The 18,481-nt window shown below is 37.1% G+C and overlaps 1 protein-coding gene across 3 annotated transcripts; it reads left to right on the forward strand.

Moving 5' to 3' along the window:
- The first annotated feature begins 3,477 nt into the window (after window positions 1-3,477).
- TMEM144 (transmembrane protein 144) lies at window positions 3,478-17,953 on the forward strand. 3 transcript variants are annotated; one of them, XM_068681078.1, is made up of 12 exons: window positions 3,478-3,607; window positions 6,079-6,249; window positions 7,449-7,571; window positions 7,976-8,075; window positions 8,611-8,691; window positions 10,167-10,248; window positions 11,436-11,509; window positions 12,360-12,478; window positions 13,784-13,903; window positions 14,374-14,471; window positions 16,480-16,533; window positions 17,646-17,953. In XM_068681078.1, exons 2-12 carry the CDS (start codon window positions 6,117-6,119, stop codon window positions 17,727-17,729), a joined length of 1,068 nt encoding a protein of 355 aa, XP_068537179.1. In that variant the 5' UTR covers window positions 3,478-3,607; window positions 6,079-6,116; the 3' UTR covers window positions 17,730-17,953. The 3 variants fall into 3 exon arrangements, with proteins under 3 accessions (XP_068537179.1, XP_068537178.1, XP_068537180.1); XM_068681077.1 differs by lacking the exon at window positions 3,478-3,607 and adding an exon at window positions 3,768-3,917; XM_068681079.1 differs by lacking the exon at window positions 3,478-3,607 and adding an exon at window positions 4,782-4,913.
- The last annotated feature ends 528 nt before the right edge of the window (window positions 17,954-18,481 follow it).

The raw sequence follows: 18,481 nt of genomic DNA on the forward strand, positions 1-18,481 counted from the left end.
CCCTGCTCCATTATTAATACTCTAAGGGGAACAGATTGTTTAAGAAAATGGTTTCTGTTTCAGATGGGTCTAATTTGGATTTATAAGTTTGTGAGTGGATTTTTTTCACTGACCTCACCTTCTTTACTTTTTGGCTAAATATGTACTACCAAGTTAAGACCAAGATATTTTGCCATTACTAGAAAAAAAAGTCTTCATATTATGCTTTTTCCAAGTCTGAGTTATTAGAGGAATGGAGATCATAAGAAATCTCTCTGACACTTAAGCTCTTTTCTCAATTTTTAGTTCAAATTCAACTGGAGGGATGTGTCCCCCACACCCCTCACCCCCTTCACCCCTCCCCCCCACAAAAAAAATAAAATAAAATAAAAGAGAGAGAGATTAATTTTAAAAGCTCTAGACAAGTGTATCAATAATCTCAATATAGAAATGGCTACTGTTGCTTAATATCTTTCACACTTTAAACAAGTTCCCCAATGTGGACATCGTTAGATCAGCCTTAGATGCTTGAGGGTCCTGCTGAAAGATGGATGGTCATTAGCTAGAGGTTAGCTAGCTTTGCAGCCCCTTTGACCAACCATGACCATAAATCACTTCCAATGAGAATAGCCTCCTATATTCCATTTAATATTAGTGCAAATATCAGCAAATTTGGCAGATAAAATCAGAGCATGGAGCATATTTACACATACACACACAATCTTTTGAAATGCTTAAGACGGGCTCTCCCCTTTAAACATAAACAATGTAAAATAAACAGATCACTTAATTACACCTTTTGGATTTTATTTCCATTTACTGGTGATTTTGAAAGCAGGCAATTCAGCATGACGCTTATAACCACTGCACATCTTTCAATTAACACAAAATGGTTTTTTTTGTTTTTTTTTTTTTTTTTTGTTTGTTTGTTTTTTTTAACTTGCATTGCTAATGCCACAGAGTTGCTTGAGTTGGTAATGTAACACACTGCAACAGCTAATTCTGAATGTCCAGTTCTTGCATGTAGACTGTACCGTGACCTGTCCATGGCAATCAAGCAGCTCAGAAATACAGTCAATTCCAGTTACTAACAGCTTTCCTTAGGTATGGCATTTCCTTTAACTTTTGTAACCTATACAATCTTCCTACAGCAATTCTATAAAGGTTATCTAGAGGAAAGTATAAAAGGATTTTGAGTGTTTTTTGTTTGTTTGTTTGTATTCATTCCTGATTCCCTTTGTAGCCTAGAAATTGAAATGCAGTGTACCCACCAATGTACTGTCTTGACTGCTAAAGGTTTTTTTAGGCTTTGAGTGATTATAGCAATATTATTTCCTTTATCTTTTCATGTTCAGGAAAGAGAAGTCTTTTTCTAATGTCTTCCTGTTAAATTCTTTGGAAAGCCTTGTTGCAGGAATTCAACTAAATAGGATTTCATATCCTGTTAATTTAATAGATATTTGCCTCTAAAGTTCTGGGTCTTTAAAAGATAACATATTAAGACATTATTTTTTTCAGCTCTCGTGTACAGTTCCAGTGCCCTACTAGATTTCACAAAATAATCAAGACTGGAATTGTTATGGACTTGTTTGGAAAACAAATTTTTTGTTGTGTTTCAGGATCAACAAGGAAGTGTTTGCTGTTCAGGTTGGTAGTATTCTTTTTTCTTGATTTGTTACTAACCCAAAGCTGCAGCAGGGCACAAAAAGGGTGGATGGTGGACCTAGCCAATGGCCACAAGTCACAAGCTCCCACATCCTGACTCTGGTGTTGGCAAACCACAAACAGCACCATCCACTTTTTTTAACGCTCAGCTCCATTTTCAAAATGAGAAGACAAGGGTAACCCATTTTTTACGGAGATAACAAAAATTTACTAATTCACCTTGAAGTTCTCTAAACCTCCTGTTCACATGGTTTTACACATAAGTAATGTGTATCCCATACGCAATATCCTATAGCCTTTCACCTTTCTCATCCTTCCTAATTCTAGCAGTAAAACCTCTTCCTTCTTATCAGATGTATTATTCATACTCTTTTTATATGACATCTTTCCTAGATTTTTCTGTCTTACTTCTTTAATCTACACTAAATACAGCCTTTCACAGCAGTGAATACCATACCTGAAAAATAAAATAAAATAAAATAAAATAAAATAAGCACAAACTAACGAGGAAAACATTTGCAACAACAAAGCAAAGCAATATTAATATTAACACAAAAAGCTTCTAAGTAGCTAGTGTGTTTCCCTCCAAAAGGCCAGATTACATCTTTATTTTTTTCATTTTATCCTTCCTTCTTGCACCATTTGGTCATTTCAATTTTAAGTGATGTGGATTTTAAATATGATTAATTTTTTAGCTTTCTAAGATGTCTCAGTTTGGTTCCTTCCACTGTAGTTATGACTGCAAAAGTTGCTGTGACTAGAGAAATAACAAAAGAGTTGGCAAAGAATAAAATATTCCCTATGCTGCTTTGTAGAGCATTTTGCAATGAAAGACAATCTATAAGCGGACACTTTCTATATTCAGAGAAGGCTCTGAAATTTGCCATTTTCGACTTCAGTAAATACTTTGCATTCATGGACTTCCTTCCCCAAACAGTGTTCATCTCCGATAATCTCTGACTTCAATGAAGCCAACCAGTACAAATCAATGAACTGGAGTCTCTGCATAGTTAGTATTAGTTTAATTCGTACCATCAGTGCTCTTTCAACTATTATGTTGATGAGAAAATATTCCAAAACCAGAATGCTTTGAAGAAATAGCACGGAATAGAAACAGCGAGGAACAGGTGACATCAGTTCAAACCGGTCACAGACAGTAATTAGAACTGATTACTGATTATTCTTTTGAGATCTGTTCTTCCAAATGAAACCAGCGGTGGAATTTCTGGTAAATATATTTTGTTCAACACCACAATATTTTGAGGTCAAAACTCAACACTCTTTCTCCTTGAGCACTTGAAAGTGTGTATGCAGTTCCAGGCCACTGGATGTGCACTTGCTTTTTACATGCAGGCAATTAATGGTTATAAAGATTAACATTTTTTCTTAACATTTTCTTTTTTCCTAATAAAATGATGTAATATGTTGCCTTTAGAATAAAAAGCATTTCTTTTTTTCTGGGCTACGTTTGCGACTTAGTATGTGATGGCGTTCCTCTTGGATGCACCACAGCTAAACTGCATTAGAGACGTGCTGCTGTTCATCTCTCCATGTCACACAGACAAGCGTTTTATGCTAAAATGGCTGCTACATTGTGCAGTTCTGGCTTTGCAGAGCCTATAGGAATGAGAATTTACACTGCTGAGGAAAAAAAAAAATTGTACATCATTATTATGGATAATGCAGATTTGATTTTCAAAATAGAGGGCACTGCTTTAGAAGACTCGTGCTGTGTTTTTAAGGAGGTCGATCTGAGCTGGCATCTGGAAACTGCAGTCCAGCAGGACGGAGAGAAATGTTTGCTTCATGACTAAACATGCTGACTAATAGTCTGCACTTTAATTGGTCTGGGTCAAATCCTTACAGGGAAATGGGCAAAAGCCTCTTCTTGACCTTGGTGCAGAAGATTTACCGCATGGGTTTGATTTTTGAACAACCTGGGGGCTTCCAGGAGGACACGGAGGTGATTTCTGTACTTAGGAACAAACGCACTCCGCGTGCTGCCTGCCCAACCTGGCTGCCCACAATTAGCCGGCAGCCAGCCGCCCATCATTTCCAAGCCAAAGCCCGGCTTTTAGGGATTTCAGGCCAGCCCGAGGGCAGCGCCTTTCCCTTCCCCTGGCCGGCCGGGGGAGCTCCCCTCGAAGCGCTGAGGCCGCCGGCGCCACGGCGGCTGCTGGCGGCCGGCCGGGGGAGCGCCCCATGGGGCGGGTTGGGGCGGGCCGAGGCGAGGGGCGGCGGCCGTGGAGGGCTGGGCGGCAGCGGCCCGTGAGGTATCATGGAGGGCTGGGGGCCGAGGGGGCGGGCATAGCCGGCACCGGGAGCTCGGGGGGGAGCCTCGAGTCCCGGCTGCGGGCAGCGGGCCGCCCCGGCCCCGGCTCCCAGAGGGAGGGGAGGGCGGGCATGGCCGGGCAGGCTGCGGAAGTGAGGCGAGGAAATGGCGGCGGGGGAAGGCGCCCCGCTGGCAGGGGGTTTGGAGGTTGTTCCGCCGAGCTGCCCAGCGCCTGGGCTGAGGGAGGGCCGGGGGGCTGCCCGCAGGGTGCGCTCCTCTTGGGGCATGCTGGTGTAAACAAGGGAATCCAAAGCTGGGTGGGTAGCACGCTGAGCTGCCCTTCTTTCCATGCTATTTCCATGCTTAGTGAAAATATTGCCTGAGGAACGTTTTTCTAAAGCATTCATCTCCAGGAAAAGGAGAAATATTTCTCTAGCAGTTAGTCGGTGGGCTCAGTGGCACCAGAGGACATCACTGCACCACCGCGGAGCAGTCCGGAGTCACCTAAAATGCGGATGAAAATACCCACCCTTAATGGCAGATAGAGTATATTGCAAATAGGCAGTATGACATGCAGCCTCTAAAAATACTAGCTGAATGAGCAATTTCAGATCTTGACAGCAGTGTGGATCTGCCTTGAGATGAAAGCTCTCAAGGGCAGGTTTCTTGGTTTCATAGCTGTCCATAAAGACGGCAGCAGCACGTTGCTGTTGTGTTAAGTGAACGCAATTACACCATAATTTGTTGTCTCTCTTTGTAAAAGAACATGGTGGAGCTTTTTTGAGGAAACAGTGAAAATGCAGAACAAACATCTAGTGAGATAAACCTTTGAAGTTAGTGGGATAAGGCAATATACCAGCAATATTTTATTAACTGTGCAGCTCAGAAACCCTGAAATGCCAGGAGGGGCTACTTACTGAAGAACCCCCATCAGTAACCACGATTCCACTTGTCTCTGCTTGAAGTTTCAGGTACTTCTGACATCCTGGCAACTTCAGTAAGTGCCTCTGGTTTGGCATTTGTGAGCTGTAAGTCATAGGTGGCACATAATGCTGTTAGTTCATCTGGCAACTCTACAGTGAAAACAAAAGGCGGCTTTTAGTGAACCCTCTGAAAATCCCAGAACAAGACAGAGTTAGTGCCCAAGTATGTGAAAAAAGTGTAGTTGATTTAATGCTGTGTACCAGTTCATTATTTGCATTGGATCATATAACCATAGAATAATTTTAGTTTGGAAGGGACCTCTGGAAGTCATCTAGTTTAACTCCCCGCTTAAAGCAGTGCTATCAGTGAAGTGCATCAGGTTGTTCCAGGCCTCGTCCAGCTGAGCTTTCTCTTGAAGTCATTCAAATTGAGTTGAAAGTTGGTCCTGGTATTTAGCCAAATTTGGAGACGAAGTGCCCAAAACCTTGGAGAGTTGCAGAGTTTTCATCAGCCTGAAAAAGCATACAGTCCCTCGGTTAACTGAAAATTGAGTTTCTTTTCCATTTTTGGTGTCATAATTCTAGTTTTCCAACTGTGCTAATCTTAAATGTGCACAATATGGAGATTTTAGAGATAAAAAACACACAGAAAGTTCTTTTGCCCTTCAGCATACAGATTTTCTTAGTAGATAGAAAATTGAAATATTTTTAAAGTAAAGTTTATCTGTGCATTAATAAAAACAGGCTGATAAACCACTTTAAATTTGAAAGGATATAAATATTTTATCTGCATAAAAACTCACTTAAGAGCTTAAGAAGCAAGACAGGTATTCAAAGAGCTGTAGTGTAATCTGTTTTATTACTGTCTTTGACAGTGTGTGAGGGTTTTTCTTGTGCAAAGCCACCTTGTGGCTTACTTGGACAAGTACCTTACTTGTCCACAAAAATAATTTGATGTATTCACTCAGTGAATCAAGTTTGATGGAATGCAGATAGCTAATGTAAGACTTTATGTATCTTCATCACTGTTGGGTATTACAGTATTTCTCAGCCTGTAAAGTTCATCTTTGAAGAAATCCCAACATTATTATTTGCACTGCACTGTGTTTGTGGGTCTCAGGCAAAACAGGGCTTTCCAGCTTCTGAGACTGAAAAGTAGGGTCTTTTAATTTGCAGGTTTCTGAATTAGATTGGTATTATTTAATACTCTACATGATTAATTCTGCTCTCTGATTTCAGAATCTGTCAAGATTTGCAGCAAAACAACCCTGCAAAAAATGATCATCGGAAAAGTATACAATAACTTCAGCAATGGAACAGATCTTGCTATTGGATTTACTTCTTCTGCAGTAGCTGTCCTTCTCTTTGGGACAAACTTTGTGCCTGTTAAAAAATACGACACTGGTGATGGTAAACTTGTTTATATTTTTACGTATTTGGTTTTTGTTGGTGTTTCTATTTTGGTGGTGTTTGGGGTTTTTGTTTTGTTTTGTTTTGCTAGTTGGAATCATATTTTACTAGCACATATAATTGTTTCTATAAATAGGTTTATAATATCATCACAGATTTCATCCATGGAGCACGTTTCAATTTTCTCTGTCCCTGTTAGGATATAAAGAAATAATGTATTGGTTCTCAATATGACAAATCTACTTTTACTGTATACTTCAACAATAGTGATGATTTCATGAGCATTTCACAATAGAAAGCAAAATGTCCTTTCTTTTACCATCATAGGGATTCTCTAACACATCCACTGTTATTTATACATATAAAAAAAGTAAAAGTTGTTGGACTTTGGAGATTACTGCTCTTCAAACATGGACCTAGGATAATATGAAAACAATCAAAAATGGAAATGTTGATATTTTTATCTAGTTAACCCAGTAAGAGGAAACATCACATCGGTTTCCTACTTAGAATTTTATCACTTCATCATTCTAGATTCATGTTGTATTTGCATGTCTATTTGAAGCATAGTCAATTACCAGATCCCTAGAGGAATAAATCTGCCATTATGTTATCGTAATAGTATCTGCATTACAGACTGCAGAGCCTCTCTCTCTTCTTTGTGCCAAATACAGTCCTAACAAGACACATCTGCTTTAGAGAGAAAGTGTGAGGTCAGCTGGCATAAAGTTCAATGATTTGCTTGGTTGACCCTTAGAGAATCTATGAAGATAGGAGAGATCTGTCCAAACTTTGTCGTTCTCAAATGGGTTGGTGGAAAAGCCTGAGCTCGGAGCTTTGAAGGAGCTTTGTCTTCTATGCCAGCTGCTACTGGGGTAGTGCGAAAAACTTGCAGTAACTTAATATCCTCTTTGTCAGAATTTTCAGGCATTTGGGAATCAGGGCCTGTGTAAACTTTGCCCAGCAAGGTGTCTTTTGTACAAAAAGTGCATAGCAGGAAACAGGTTGACCAAATTTTAACAGCCAACCCTAAAATACATCCTTTGAATATATTGTAACATGATTCCCTGATTCACAGGTGGCCAAGTTTCACTGTTTTGGTACCATTTAAGCTCAAAGGTACTATATTAAAGAGATAAGAGACTCACATTTGCAACGTTCTACTAATTCTCTCTTGTGTGCATTTGATTTTTTCATAGGCATGTTCTTCCAATGGATTCTCTGTGCTTCCATATGGATAGTTTCTTTGGTGGTCAATTTAATCCAGAATTGCCCTCGTTTTTGGCCCCTGGCTATGGTTGGGGGTTTTGTGTGGGCTACAGGTAAGCATTCTAATTCTTGAAACGCAAAGTAATCCTAACTCATTGCAAAAACGGTCATAAAAACTTTTCCATATATAAGGTAGTTATTTGGCTTTTCCAGTCTTGGTATTAAAAAAGCTTTACCCATACAACAAATATTATTGTGAATAATAATATTCTCTATGCTGGATGGCCCTACTTAATGTATTTTTATTTATAAGCAGCAAATTCACACCAAAATAACTTTTAAAATGGTGTTGAGGAAAAGTCCATATTTAATTTATCTTTAAAAAACTCTATTGCCTACTAACTTGTAGTTGCCTAAATTATTTTCCATTCTGAACAGTCTCAGAATCTAAAGCTAAAAAGGCAGGACCACAGTCTAGCTTTTGACTGATTTTTTAATTTTATTTTTTTTATTTCAGGCAATGTCACAGTTGTCCCTATTGTTAAAACCATTGGCTTAGCTCTTGGTCTTTTGATATGGGCTTCTTTTAATTTGCTGACAGGCTGGGCAAGTTCAAGGTGAGTATGCTTAAGGCATACATTAGTAATCTTTCCATTTCTTTGCTAATAACAAATATTAACCAATAAAAAGGATTAAACATACATAAAAGGTATTTTTTCCTTCTCATTGGAAAGTACTCAGGTTAATTACTTTATCTTTTTGTGTTTCCTCTGACTCAATAGGAACAAAAATACCTGGTCATGTTCATTAACATATTTGAGTAAATAAATAATGTATTTATGTATGTCAAACTAGTACTAGTATTTTTTTCTTCTACAGCATGGGCTGATAAAATAATTTAAATTAACCTTGATTTTTAAATACCCAGATTCAAAAAAATCAATCTCAATTAAATTAAAGACTTTTTTGGTTTTATAATAAATGTAGTTTTTTGTAAGCCAACTGATGCCCCAATCCATGATATAAACTAATATGTTGCTAATATAAACTTAAGCAGAAATATTTCTGTGAGTAAAGATTTTAAAGACTGTTTTAATTTAAGTATTTTGTATGCAGTCAATGCAGCTAAGTGTAACTAGTTACGTATTCCAGATTTGGTTGGTTTGGAATTGACCCAGAAGAGGTATCAAGACCAGTCTTAAATTATGTTGGAGCCGGGCTTTCATTATTAAGGTAAAAACTTATAATTAATTTATCTAACATAATTTAAATGTAATAATCAGAGGAACAATTTAAGCAAAGTGTAAAAGTATTGTAGTTTTTTTTTTTGCAAATTGATTTACCCCAAAATTCATGAGTTGTCTATACCTAGCTTGTCAGTGCTACATTTCAGAATGGAAACATGCACATTTTCCAGTACAGTAGAGAAATGGTTATTCATAAACGCAGAAGTCTGTTTTTATGCCGGTAGGCACGTTCAAGGCAAAGCTGTGATGCACTAATCCTCTCCCTAGCCAGATTGTTCAACTGGTTCACTTCAACCAAAGTTTGAGAGGGTGCTGAAACAAACTAGAAAAACCTTGGTGAGAAAACGTCTGTGAGATTTCTGTTCTGACTTAACTTGGTTGTCAGTACAAATCCTTCCTCTTAACAGAATATCCCCCAGATCCTTTAGGGTTCATAAAAAGCCAGAAACTATGCCTTATTCCTTGTCTCCCTGTCTACCTGACCACCATCACCAATTCACAAGTAGTAACTTCATGATCTTCAGAAGGACTTCTACTTTTGTGAGAGGTACTCACAAAACAGTGGGAGTGCTGTTATTCCTGCCTGATGAATTTATGTAGCTCACCAGCTGCTTCCTGCCTATTTCTGAGATACCACAAAAAGCGATCAACAAGGAAAACGATCCTGACCAAACATGTTTTCCTGGCAAGCTGCACGTGTTGCTCGGTAGAGCTCAGAAGCATGTTTTTTTTATTTTAGCCTGCTATGCGGCACCTGTACATATTTGCCTAGTCCCTCCAGAGGAAGCTGGCACCTTTTTGTATCTACCCTTATTCCTTTAGCAGGAGTTGAATCACTCTTCAGATGGAGGCATTTTGCTTATGGCTATAGAAAAAATTAATAAATCATTAAAATACCTTACTTAAAAATAAAAAAATGAATCTGTCAGTTCTGATTACACATACTTACCTGATTTCCAGGAGCAGGGTGGAAAAGCTTTCTTCATTTTATTAACTCAGTGCACTGGAGCAATCAATACCCCTTCTCCTACAAATGCATGAGGCCCTGTGGGAGCAGTGTTATCCCACTTGGATACAACAGAAAACTCAAGACTATCAGTTTTCCTTGAGCACAAATCCAATTCTGTGCAGCTTTAAGTTGTTCCATATAGAATTTTCATGCAGATGTTCAGCTAATGTGGTTCAGTACAAAGGACACTGTTAACTAACATAGCTGTTGTTAGCACGTGGCTGGAACAACACACCATAAAAAAAGAAGCATTTCAATCCTATTATATAGAAGAGAGAATTATAAAGTGATAACAGGACTAATCTATTTGTTTACTTTTGCTGAAGTCAATTGTTAAGACTGTTCAGAACAACTGCATTGTAAAAATATATTGAAGTAAATCTCTGGACGCTAAATGTTATGTCCTCGTGAGCTGACTTATGGTATTCATTGACGTATTCTTTTCTTCTGAGTGCTGTCATATTTCTTTTTATAAAAACTGAAGTCCAGAGTTCTTCAGCTTCATTAGAAAGAACACCATTACTGAGAGAAACGGTAAGTACTCTGCAGTTGCTGTTCTGCAGCTGTGAGAATACATATACATGTTAAAACAAACAAAAATTGCTTAATGTTAACTGGTTTTCATAGGATATATGGTAAAATACATAAATATGCATTGATTGTATTTAATTTGTGGATCTTGTGTATTTAATTAAATGTGAACAACAGAAAAGGCCTTCTTCGTTTATTGTCAGCCTTGTATATGGCTCGTAAGCCCTTATGGTAGAGGCTGTATTAAAGACAATGTGCATTTTTCCTTTCTGAAAAGAAGTAGTAGTTTTAGAAGAATTTATTAGAATAGGTTTTAGCTATTAGTAGGAGAATGCTTAGAGGAAATGCAACAGAGTGTACAAGTCTTATCCACCAGATTTTTGCCTTGTTACAGAGCCAAAAGACTGTCAGGAGTCCCTGGTTCTCAGCATTGACAGTGGCACTGGTGGGAGGCCAAAGACAGGTGCCAGACTGGGCTCCCAAAGAAGTGACAGCCAAAATTTGCAACAATAACTGGAGAACAGCAGGCTCCCAATACAATTCCCTGTTCCTACCCTTACTCTGGTAGGTCAGTGATGCATCAAAACTCAATTGCTACCTAAACAGAGCTCCTGAGAGTTTTCTAGCTGTGCTTGGTGATCGTGATCTCTAGAGGTCCCAATCTACCAGAGCACATATCAGAAGATAATCTGCAGGACTAGAAGAAAGGAATGTTGTAGTCTCTTTACACTGCAGACAAGGGTATTATTTTCTCAGTTGGCAAATAGTCCTAGTATTCTGACAGTAACACCAGAGCTATCAACAAAAGGCAAAGCTGTATCATAAATAAAACCAATACATTAAATCATTCATCATTTTTAAGGAAGGGCAAGTTTTGAAAGGCAGACCTGCATGTAGATTTTAAAAAAAAAAAAAAAGCTAATGAGTGCTGTATTATATATTAAACCCCAAATACACAGCCAAACACTTAGAAACTTTGAGGTAGATAGATCCAATTATTACTGCTTGTTTTATTTCCAAAATTATTTTTCCTTTTTATTCAGAGCATCCCTGTCAAATCTTGTTTCTCCTTCCCTTACAGTTTTCTTAGAGCAAAACTGCTGTATTAAGACATTTGAGATGTTGTTTTTTATTTAAAAAAAAAAAAAAAAAAGAAAAAAGATTGAGTGAAAACTCTTATTTTTCTGCAGTCTGTTAATGCTTCTGAAGAGATCTCTGATGAGTCATGGGTGAGCAGACTTTCTCCAGCAAAAAAAAGACTCATGTAAGTCATTAGCAGTTCTACTGATGCAGGTCAAGTAGCCAGAGAAAGTAATATAACAGAGTAAGAACAGAATTTGTCTTCTAGTTTTCCTAGCATAGACATGTGCTAATAAATATTTTTTTAAAATATTAGCGTACTGTGCGTATTTCTGCATATCTGACTAGCTGCTCAACTAGTTGGATAATTTTCTTCTCACTGTTCACTGTGCTATACCAACACATTTGCAAAGTAAAGAGCAATAGGAATTAAGTACGGAGCTGTTTTGTAGCACCCCACCATAGAAAGAGGCCATGCTTCCAGGTGTGGCTTCCACATGAGTACACATGGAAAAGGCATTGCAGCATGGTTAGGAGACAGGAGAAGTGGTCCAGGGTGGAAGCAGCAGCTAGCAAGGAGGCGGTTTGGGGACTGGAGGCAGCAAGGACATAATCATCTGGAGGTGGAGAATGGGAGCAAGAAGGAAAATAATGATCCTGGAAATCAGTAAAGAAAGTACGGACTGAAACAATGGAGCTGAGAGTGGGAGTGTTTTAACTTTATTTTTGTTAGTTTTCTCCCAGCTTCTCTTTTAGGCAGTATTGGTTAGTTGATGTCTCTTGTCATGACTGTAGATTGCAAATTATTGGGGCAGGAGTTGGCTGTAGTACTTGGACACAAAGTGCAGGAAAACTGAATTACTGTTTTGGAAATTTTCTACACTAAAAATAGAGATAAAATACATCATTTTTATAACACTGCTACCAATTTTTGTAAGATTTTCAGGTTTTAACTGCAATACTGTATGTCTTGTGTAGTGTCTACTTCCCTAATTTACAGTAGGCTTTTTTCTCTTTTTTTGTTCTTTTCAAAGAGGATGTAGCCTAGCTGTAGTGGCTGGAGTACTGTATGGTTCCAGTTTTGTACCAGTACTTTACATCAAGGACCATGGAAGAAGAAATGAAACTATATACGCAGGAGCAAGTCAATTTGGTAAAGGCTAATTACTTTATTTCATTAATATGTTGTGGTTTTCTGCTTTCATAAAGGCACGGAGTGAAATTCTTCATACTGCTGGAAATACAGTGGCAACTTACTAGTTCAGTACTATGTTACATGTTACTGAGTTGTTATTATAATACTAGCTCTCCCTTTTTCCAAAAGGTGAATTAAACCATTAAAACAATAGCAGTAAACAGCCAAAAAGATGCCATATTTATCTTACTTACTTAACACCTTCTGGAACGTAGGTAACTCTCAAAATACCAAGTTCATATGTCAGGAATATGAGGGGCAAAAGCTTATTGATTGCTAAATTAGTAAAGGAAAAGTAGAAGGTTGAACATAATTGATGAGCAGAAGAGATATACAAAATTTTAAGTAATCATGTTAGTTTTGTAATTGAAGCCTTTTAATGTAGTTGTAATAGCTATTTTCAAAACATTTGTCAAGAAACATTTTCCTTAAGATTTAGGATATAATGTATCAAGTAATACCAGTGGCAGCGTAAGGCCCACTTTCCACTGAGACAGCACAGTGCTGCCATTAACCAATGCTTATTGTAATGGATACATTTTCTCTTGGATATAGCAATTTACACACTTCCAAGCAAGACAAAACAGCTGTTATCATTACTGTATCTGTCTTTCCTGATGAGGAATTACAGGTCCAAGGAGACAGAGATCACCTTGCTACATGGTTCTCCTCTATCATGTTGAAGATGCTCTATTTAGTGCTTATCAAATCTGTAAGGGATTTGTAATTGTTACTAAGTATATTGGTCAAAATTGTGATGCATTCTTCAAGATAAGGAAAGGACAAAACTGCTATGTTTATCTTGCTTTGTATGTGCAGTTGTCTTGCCTTTGAAAGTACAGCATAACGAAAAGAAGCAAGGCTTTACAGTGAATGTAAATGTAGATGGTTACGAGAGGATGTAATTATGTAATACCCCTCCCCGCAGTTTTGTAGCCTCACACAAGTATTTTCTTATGCTTTTAATAAATGAATTCAGTAGCCTGACTAATAGAATTACAAAAATAACAACTCATAGAAATGCATAAAAGCTTCTGATAAATGCTAGGGTCAATGTAGCATTTAATTCATATTTAATATGATATGTATGATTGACAAAATCCATCCAGAGCCAGACTGTTAGCTGGGCTCATAGCCACAATTGAATTGAAATTGTGGCATCTTACCTGTTTTTGTTTTTGTGAATGCTGTCACTGAAATAAATTTAACTAAAATAATGAACTGATGTTTTAGACTAATACAGTTTTGCAATTTCTCCTTCAGATTTAGATTATGTTTTTGCACACTTCAGTGGAATATTTCTTACAAGTACCATCTACTTTTTGATCTACTGTGCTGTCAGGAAAAATAAGCCTATAGTTTATCCCCAAGCCATACTGCCAGGTATGTTTGTTAAATTAGGAACTCATTTTGGTTACTTCTTCTGATTCTTTTACAGTGATTAGTTCAAGCTATATAATGGAACTGTAGTTAGCCTCTGAAGTCTCGTCATTTCAATTTTTGTCTGTTCAGAAAGATCAGTCCTACTATGTTAATTAAGATCAGGAAGCAATGATATATTTTTGTTCTAATCTGAAATGTGACATTGCAAACAATGCATTTGCAAAAACTCACTCTGTCAGAAAGTAGAGTATGTTGCCCAGGAAATTGCAATCTTTAATTATAATTTCCTACTTCAGTTGGAGTAGCTGATTTTATCCCTTGAGCCTTGGTTTAGATTCTCAGAGCCAGCTTGTTAAAGTTATTAAATAATAAACTACTCAATTTCTGTATTATGCTATTAATACAAATATTTCACAGATTGCTGTCTATACTTTGCTGTACGTGTTTTTGATTTGGATTTATTTTTCTAGGGTTTGTTTCTGGTGTGCTTTGGGCAATAGCCAATTGCTGCTGGTTCATTGCCAATAACTATCTCAGTGCTGTGGTCAGCTTTCCAATAATAACCGCAGTAAGTATATAAAAAAATAAAATCTGTGACTAGAAATGCAGATTTCCCTCCCCCCCCTCCCTAGTAGTTAAAATTAAGTTGAAATTTTGACGTGTCCAGATAAATTTTTTTCCAAATGTATACATTACGTGTTCTTTTACTTGTCTGCACTAGCATTTGTTTTTTGGGCAGAACTTAAGATAATGTGACAAGCACCGTCTTGGCCAATGTCAAGCATAAAAAATAGGAGTTGAAGGTGTCGGTCTTCAGGTTATATAAAAACCAGTACTCTTTAGCCAGAACTATTGTCAATATTAAATATTGAACTGAGGTGATAAAAAGAAGAAAAGTTACTTGCTTTCATCCCAGCAAGTATCTGTAGTTCTGGACTTTTTCATTTGTGATTTTTATATTTTATCAGTCATTTTGCTTAATTAAGTTAGATATTTTTTATTGTCACACTTTTCAAATACACCAAACATTCTGTATGGCTGAAAATAATTTTCTTACAAAAACACAAGGAAAATAGGTTGGCCAATTTTGCCTGTGTTATTCCTGCTTATAATACTGTACCTTTAAAACACTGTTAATGTTCAGAAGCTGCATGAATTCCATCACTATAGAAAAATAAATTTTGCCTTTATTCTCTTGCCAGTCTGCTAGATGGTGCTGCAAAGCTAGATAACTTCTGGCAAATTAGAGTTCATGAGTATCAAAAATAAAGTTCTGCTGAACAGCTGTATTTTGGAAGCAAACTAATGAAACAACATTAATAGGGATTAAGCTTTGCCTCAAGATGCAGTGAATCAGAATAAACTGTGCAGTTTGCAATGAAAAAAAAATACTTGGGATCATTCTAATTAGGAACAGAAGGATTAATAGAAAGCAGCTTTAGTAACTTTGTTTATCAGTATACCTAAAGGGGAAGGATGTAAAATAACTAAATGAAAAATTGTAAGGACAGCACTGATGAGAAACTGCTTATCTGTGCTGCAGTTTTGGAACTGTTGCTTTATTTCACCCTAGAGAGAACTTCAAACAACATCCCTTTAACAATTTGCTTCATTTAAAAAATGCATTCCCCTAGCAATGTAGGTTATCTAGAAAGCGAAGTAACACCTTAGTTATTATTTAAATAATATTTAGCAATTTAGGCAATGGCATGCACAAACACATTCAATGTAATATTCTGTTTCCTGCTGGCCTAAATTTATGTCCCATCGGGTGTACTGAAGATGGTGGGAGTAAGATCACTGTCCAGACATCTGTCAAGTGTTTCTGAGAGCAGCTGTAATGGGAAGCATTCACAGAGTTTTTGCTTCATATTCAGATAATATTTTCTCATCGGTCATGAGAATTCAGATCATTGCTCCCACAGGAAAAAAAAATGTATTACTGGGAGTGCCTGGAAATTATCACTGTGAACCTCTTGTTTTCTATTAGCTAGGAAATCTGTAAGACACCATCACAGAGAAACAGCAGTTTTCCTGGCCTGTCTTATCTGTCTGGCTTTGTGTTTTGTCCAGATGGCTGAAATACAGGAAATACATTCATGTTCCAGTTTCTTGATACCATACTGAGCAATAAAATCAAACTTTTCAAAAGTGGTTAGTCGTGGTAATAGAGGAAACATTAGCAATATCCTTGGTGGCTGCCAAGAAACCTGAATAGACCTCTGAAACAGGGTAACAAATGAAAGTCTGTAGAGTTTGAACTAAGGTGAGGCATATTATTTAGAGCCTACTAAAAGAACGTATAACAGCCAGTGCAGACTCCACAGCTTAATTTAGGAAGAAATTATGCCCTCTCATAAAAAAATAAATTAAAAAAATCTCGTTAGCCCTTCTTGAAGTATTTATTGTGTCTTACTTTGTAGAGACTTCAGTATGTTTATGCTTTTGCCATGAGTACTGTACAGAATGGAGAGGCCTAAATTTGCTATCCAAATGAAATACAACCGCCCTAAAAACAATAATAGGAAGGTGACACACTTCACATTTGTAATGTACAAGTGAATCTTATTCTTTAGGGTCCTGGCCTTGTTGCTGCAGCATGGGGAGTCCTCGTATTTAAAGAAATCAAGGTAATCTTACTAGGTCTCTTACCTAGTCTCTCTTCTCCTTGTCTCTAGTTCTTAGAACAGCATGATTTGGTATATAGCTGTATCCGTTAGATTTCCTTACAAATACTACATTATGAAGCTGAAAATCATGTCATGCAATGCCACGTTTTCCAAGGTAAACTTTGAACAATTTTTACAGGAATGCCGATTTGAATTCCATGACTATTAGCAGCAGTGGGAGTAAATGAAGACTGCAGCAGGGTCAGGATGCCAAGCATAGCCTGAAAACAGTATTTATTTGAGCTAGCTTTCAATGAGGGCAGGGGAATGAGCAGTTGTCGCAGTAATCACATAGACCAGTAGTTAAGGAATTTAGGGTCAGATTCTGCAGAGGACCAAAAAATGAGGCTGAGGACAGTTGAGCCTGCTGATTACAGTACAATGTAGAGATTGTTAAACTGATACAGCAGTGATAACACAGAACGGGGTAATTTACTAGATGTTAACATGGCTGAAATTATTTTTCAAGCGGAATTTGAAGCATAGGAGCGTAGGTCTCAGGTTCCTGTAACTAGTCTGGCCAAGATCCATTCATATCTAATTTGCCATTACAGATTATATCTGGTATTTCTGGTGACTGTAAAATGCGTTAGGCATGCTTGGAGCAGGAACTAGAAGTCCCCTCTCCCTCACTGCGGACAAATGTTGCACCACACTAGAAGACTGTCATGTTCATTATCCAAATCTTTATGATTCACTAAGTCTTTCAACTTTTTCATACATTTTAGAATAGTCTCAGCATAGATGCTTACTATTTAAATATCATCTGAAAACAGACAGAAGTCCCTTAAAAAGACTAAAAAAGAATTGATGAATTAATTTTATGAATGTTTCACTAAGTGCATGGCATCATAGATTGCTTGTATTGAATTGCTTTGAACAAAAAATCTTTCAAATGTTGTATGAAATAAAACCCTATAAAATACATTGTATGAAGTAAAATGCTAACATTTCATATAACAGGTGCATTCATTTTTGTCATAAATTAAATGAAACTTTACTTTACTTTTTTTTGTGAAGTGTTACCTATTATGACATAATATTTTTCTTTTTCTCTCCGCTTGACTGTCCAGGGACTGAAAAACTACATGTTACTCTCAGTAGCATTTTGCATCATTTTGGCCGGATCACTCTCCACAGCTTTTTCTAAAGTTTGAAAGGATCTTCTTACCAGCAGATGGTGCTACTGTCTAGGACATTGATGGTGTATCACAATAGGTTATTTCCAAAATATATGTCCAACATTTACCCTAACTTTCTTTGGGCAGGTAAAAATCATTCCCACATAGCATGAAAGAAAATCTGGAAATGTTTGTTTCTGCATCTTTTGGAAGAGCAATGATATCAAAGATGTTCTTTTAAATAAAGCTCAATGATTTTATATTTACTGATTTTTCTGGTTTAGGTATGAAGCTCACATCACTGTAAGTTCCAGTTCCTTTCTATGATGATGGGTTAAAGGGATATTGATTTTTAGTCTGTTAGTACTCTATAGCTAATTCATTTTATTCCAAAATTCTGTCTTGCTGACTTGATTATAACATGTCTTGAAATATAAAAACATAGGTACATAGGCACATAAAAACACAGGTACATGAATCTTCTGGACAAACAGATGATCACCTCTGAGAATATACCATATAACCTGCCAAACATACTTCCTTTTTTGAAAACACTGTAAAGATAATGGAAGTAAAATACTTTTCTAATTCAGCAACTGACTTCTTGCCATATGCTGACAGACTACAGTCTAGGACTCACCAATGTGAAAAACATGTTATGCAGTTCTTTCTTAGCATCCAAATTGTCCTGACTTGGTTTACCCAGAAGTGCCACAACTGAACTATTTAAGATGTATAGTTAAATTACATGCTTTCTTCACAACTCATAGGGAAAAAAAAATTGTTAG

This window comes from Anas acuta, chromosome 4, assembly GCF_963932015.1.
Source record: "Anas acuta chromosome 4, bAnaAcu1.1, whole genome shotgun sequence".
In the NCBI taxonomy this organism is placed as follows: domain Eukaryota; kingdom Metazoa; phylum Chordata; class Aves; order Anseriformes; family Anatidae; genus Anas; species Anas acuta.

Excerpts from the sequence above, each read along its gene's own strand:
- TMEM144 (XM_068681078.1), top strand. The coding sequence starts at position 6,117 with ATGATCATCGGAAAAGTATACAATAACTTCAGCAATGGAACAGATCTT. Across the intron at positions 7,572-7,975 it reads GGGTTTTGTGTGGGCTACAG|GCAATGTCACAGTTGTCCCT; the intron begins GTAAGCATTCTA and ends TTTTTATTTCAG. Across the intron at positions 11,510-12,359 it reads CCAGCAAAAAAAAGACTCAT|AGGATGTAGCCTAGCTGTAG; the intron begins GTAAGTCATTAG and ends TTCTTTTCAAAG.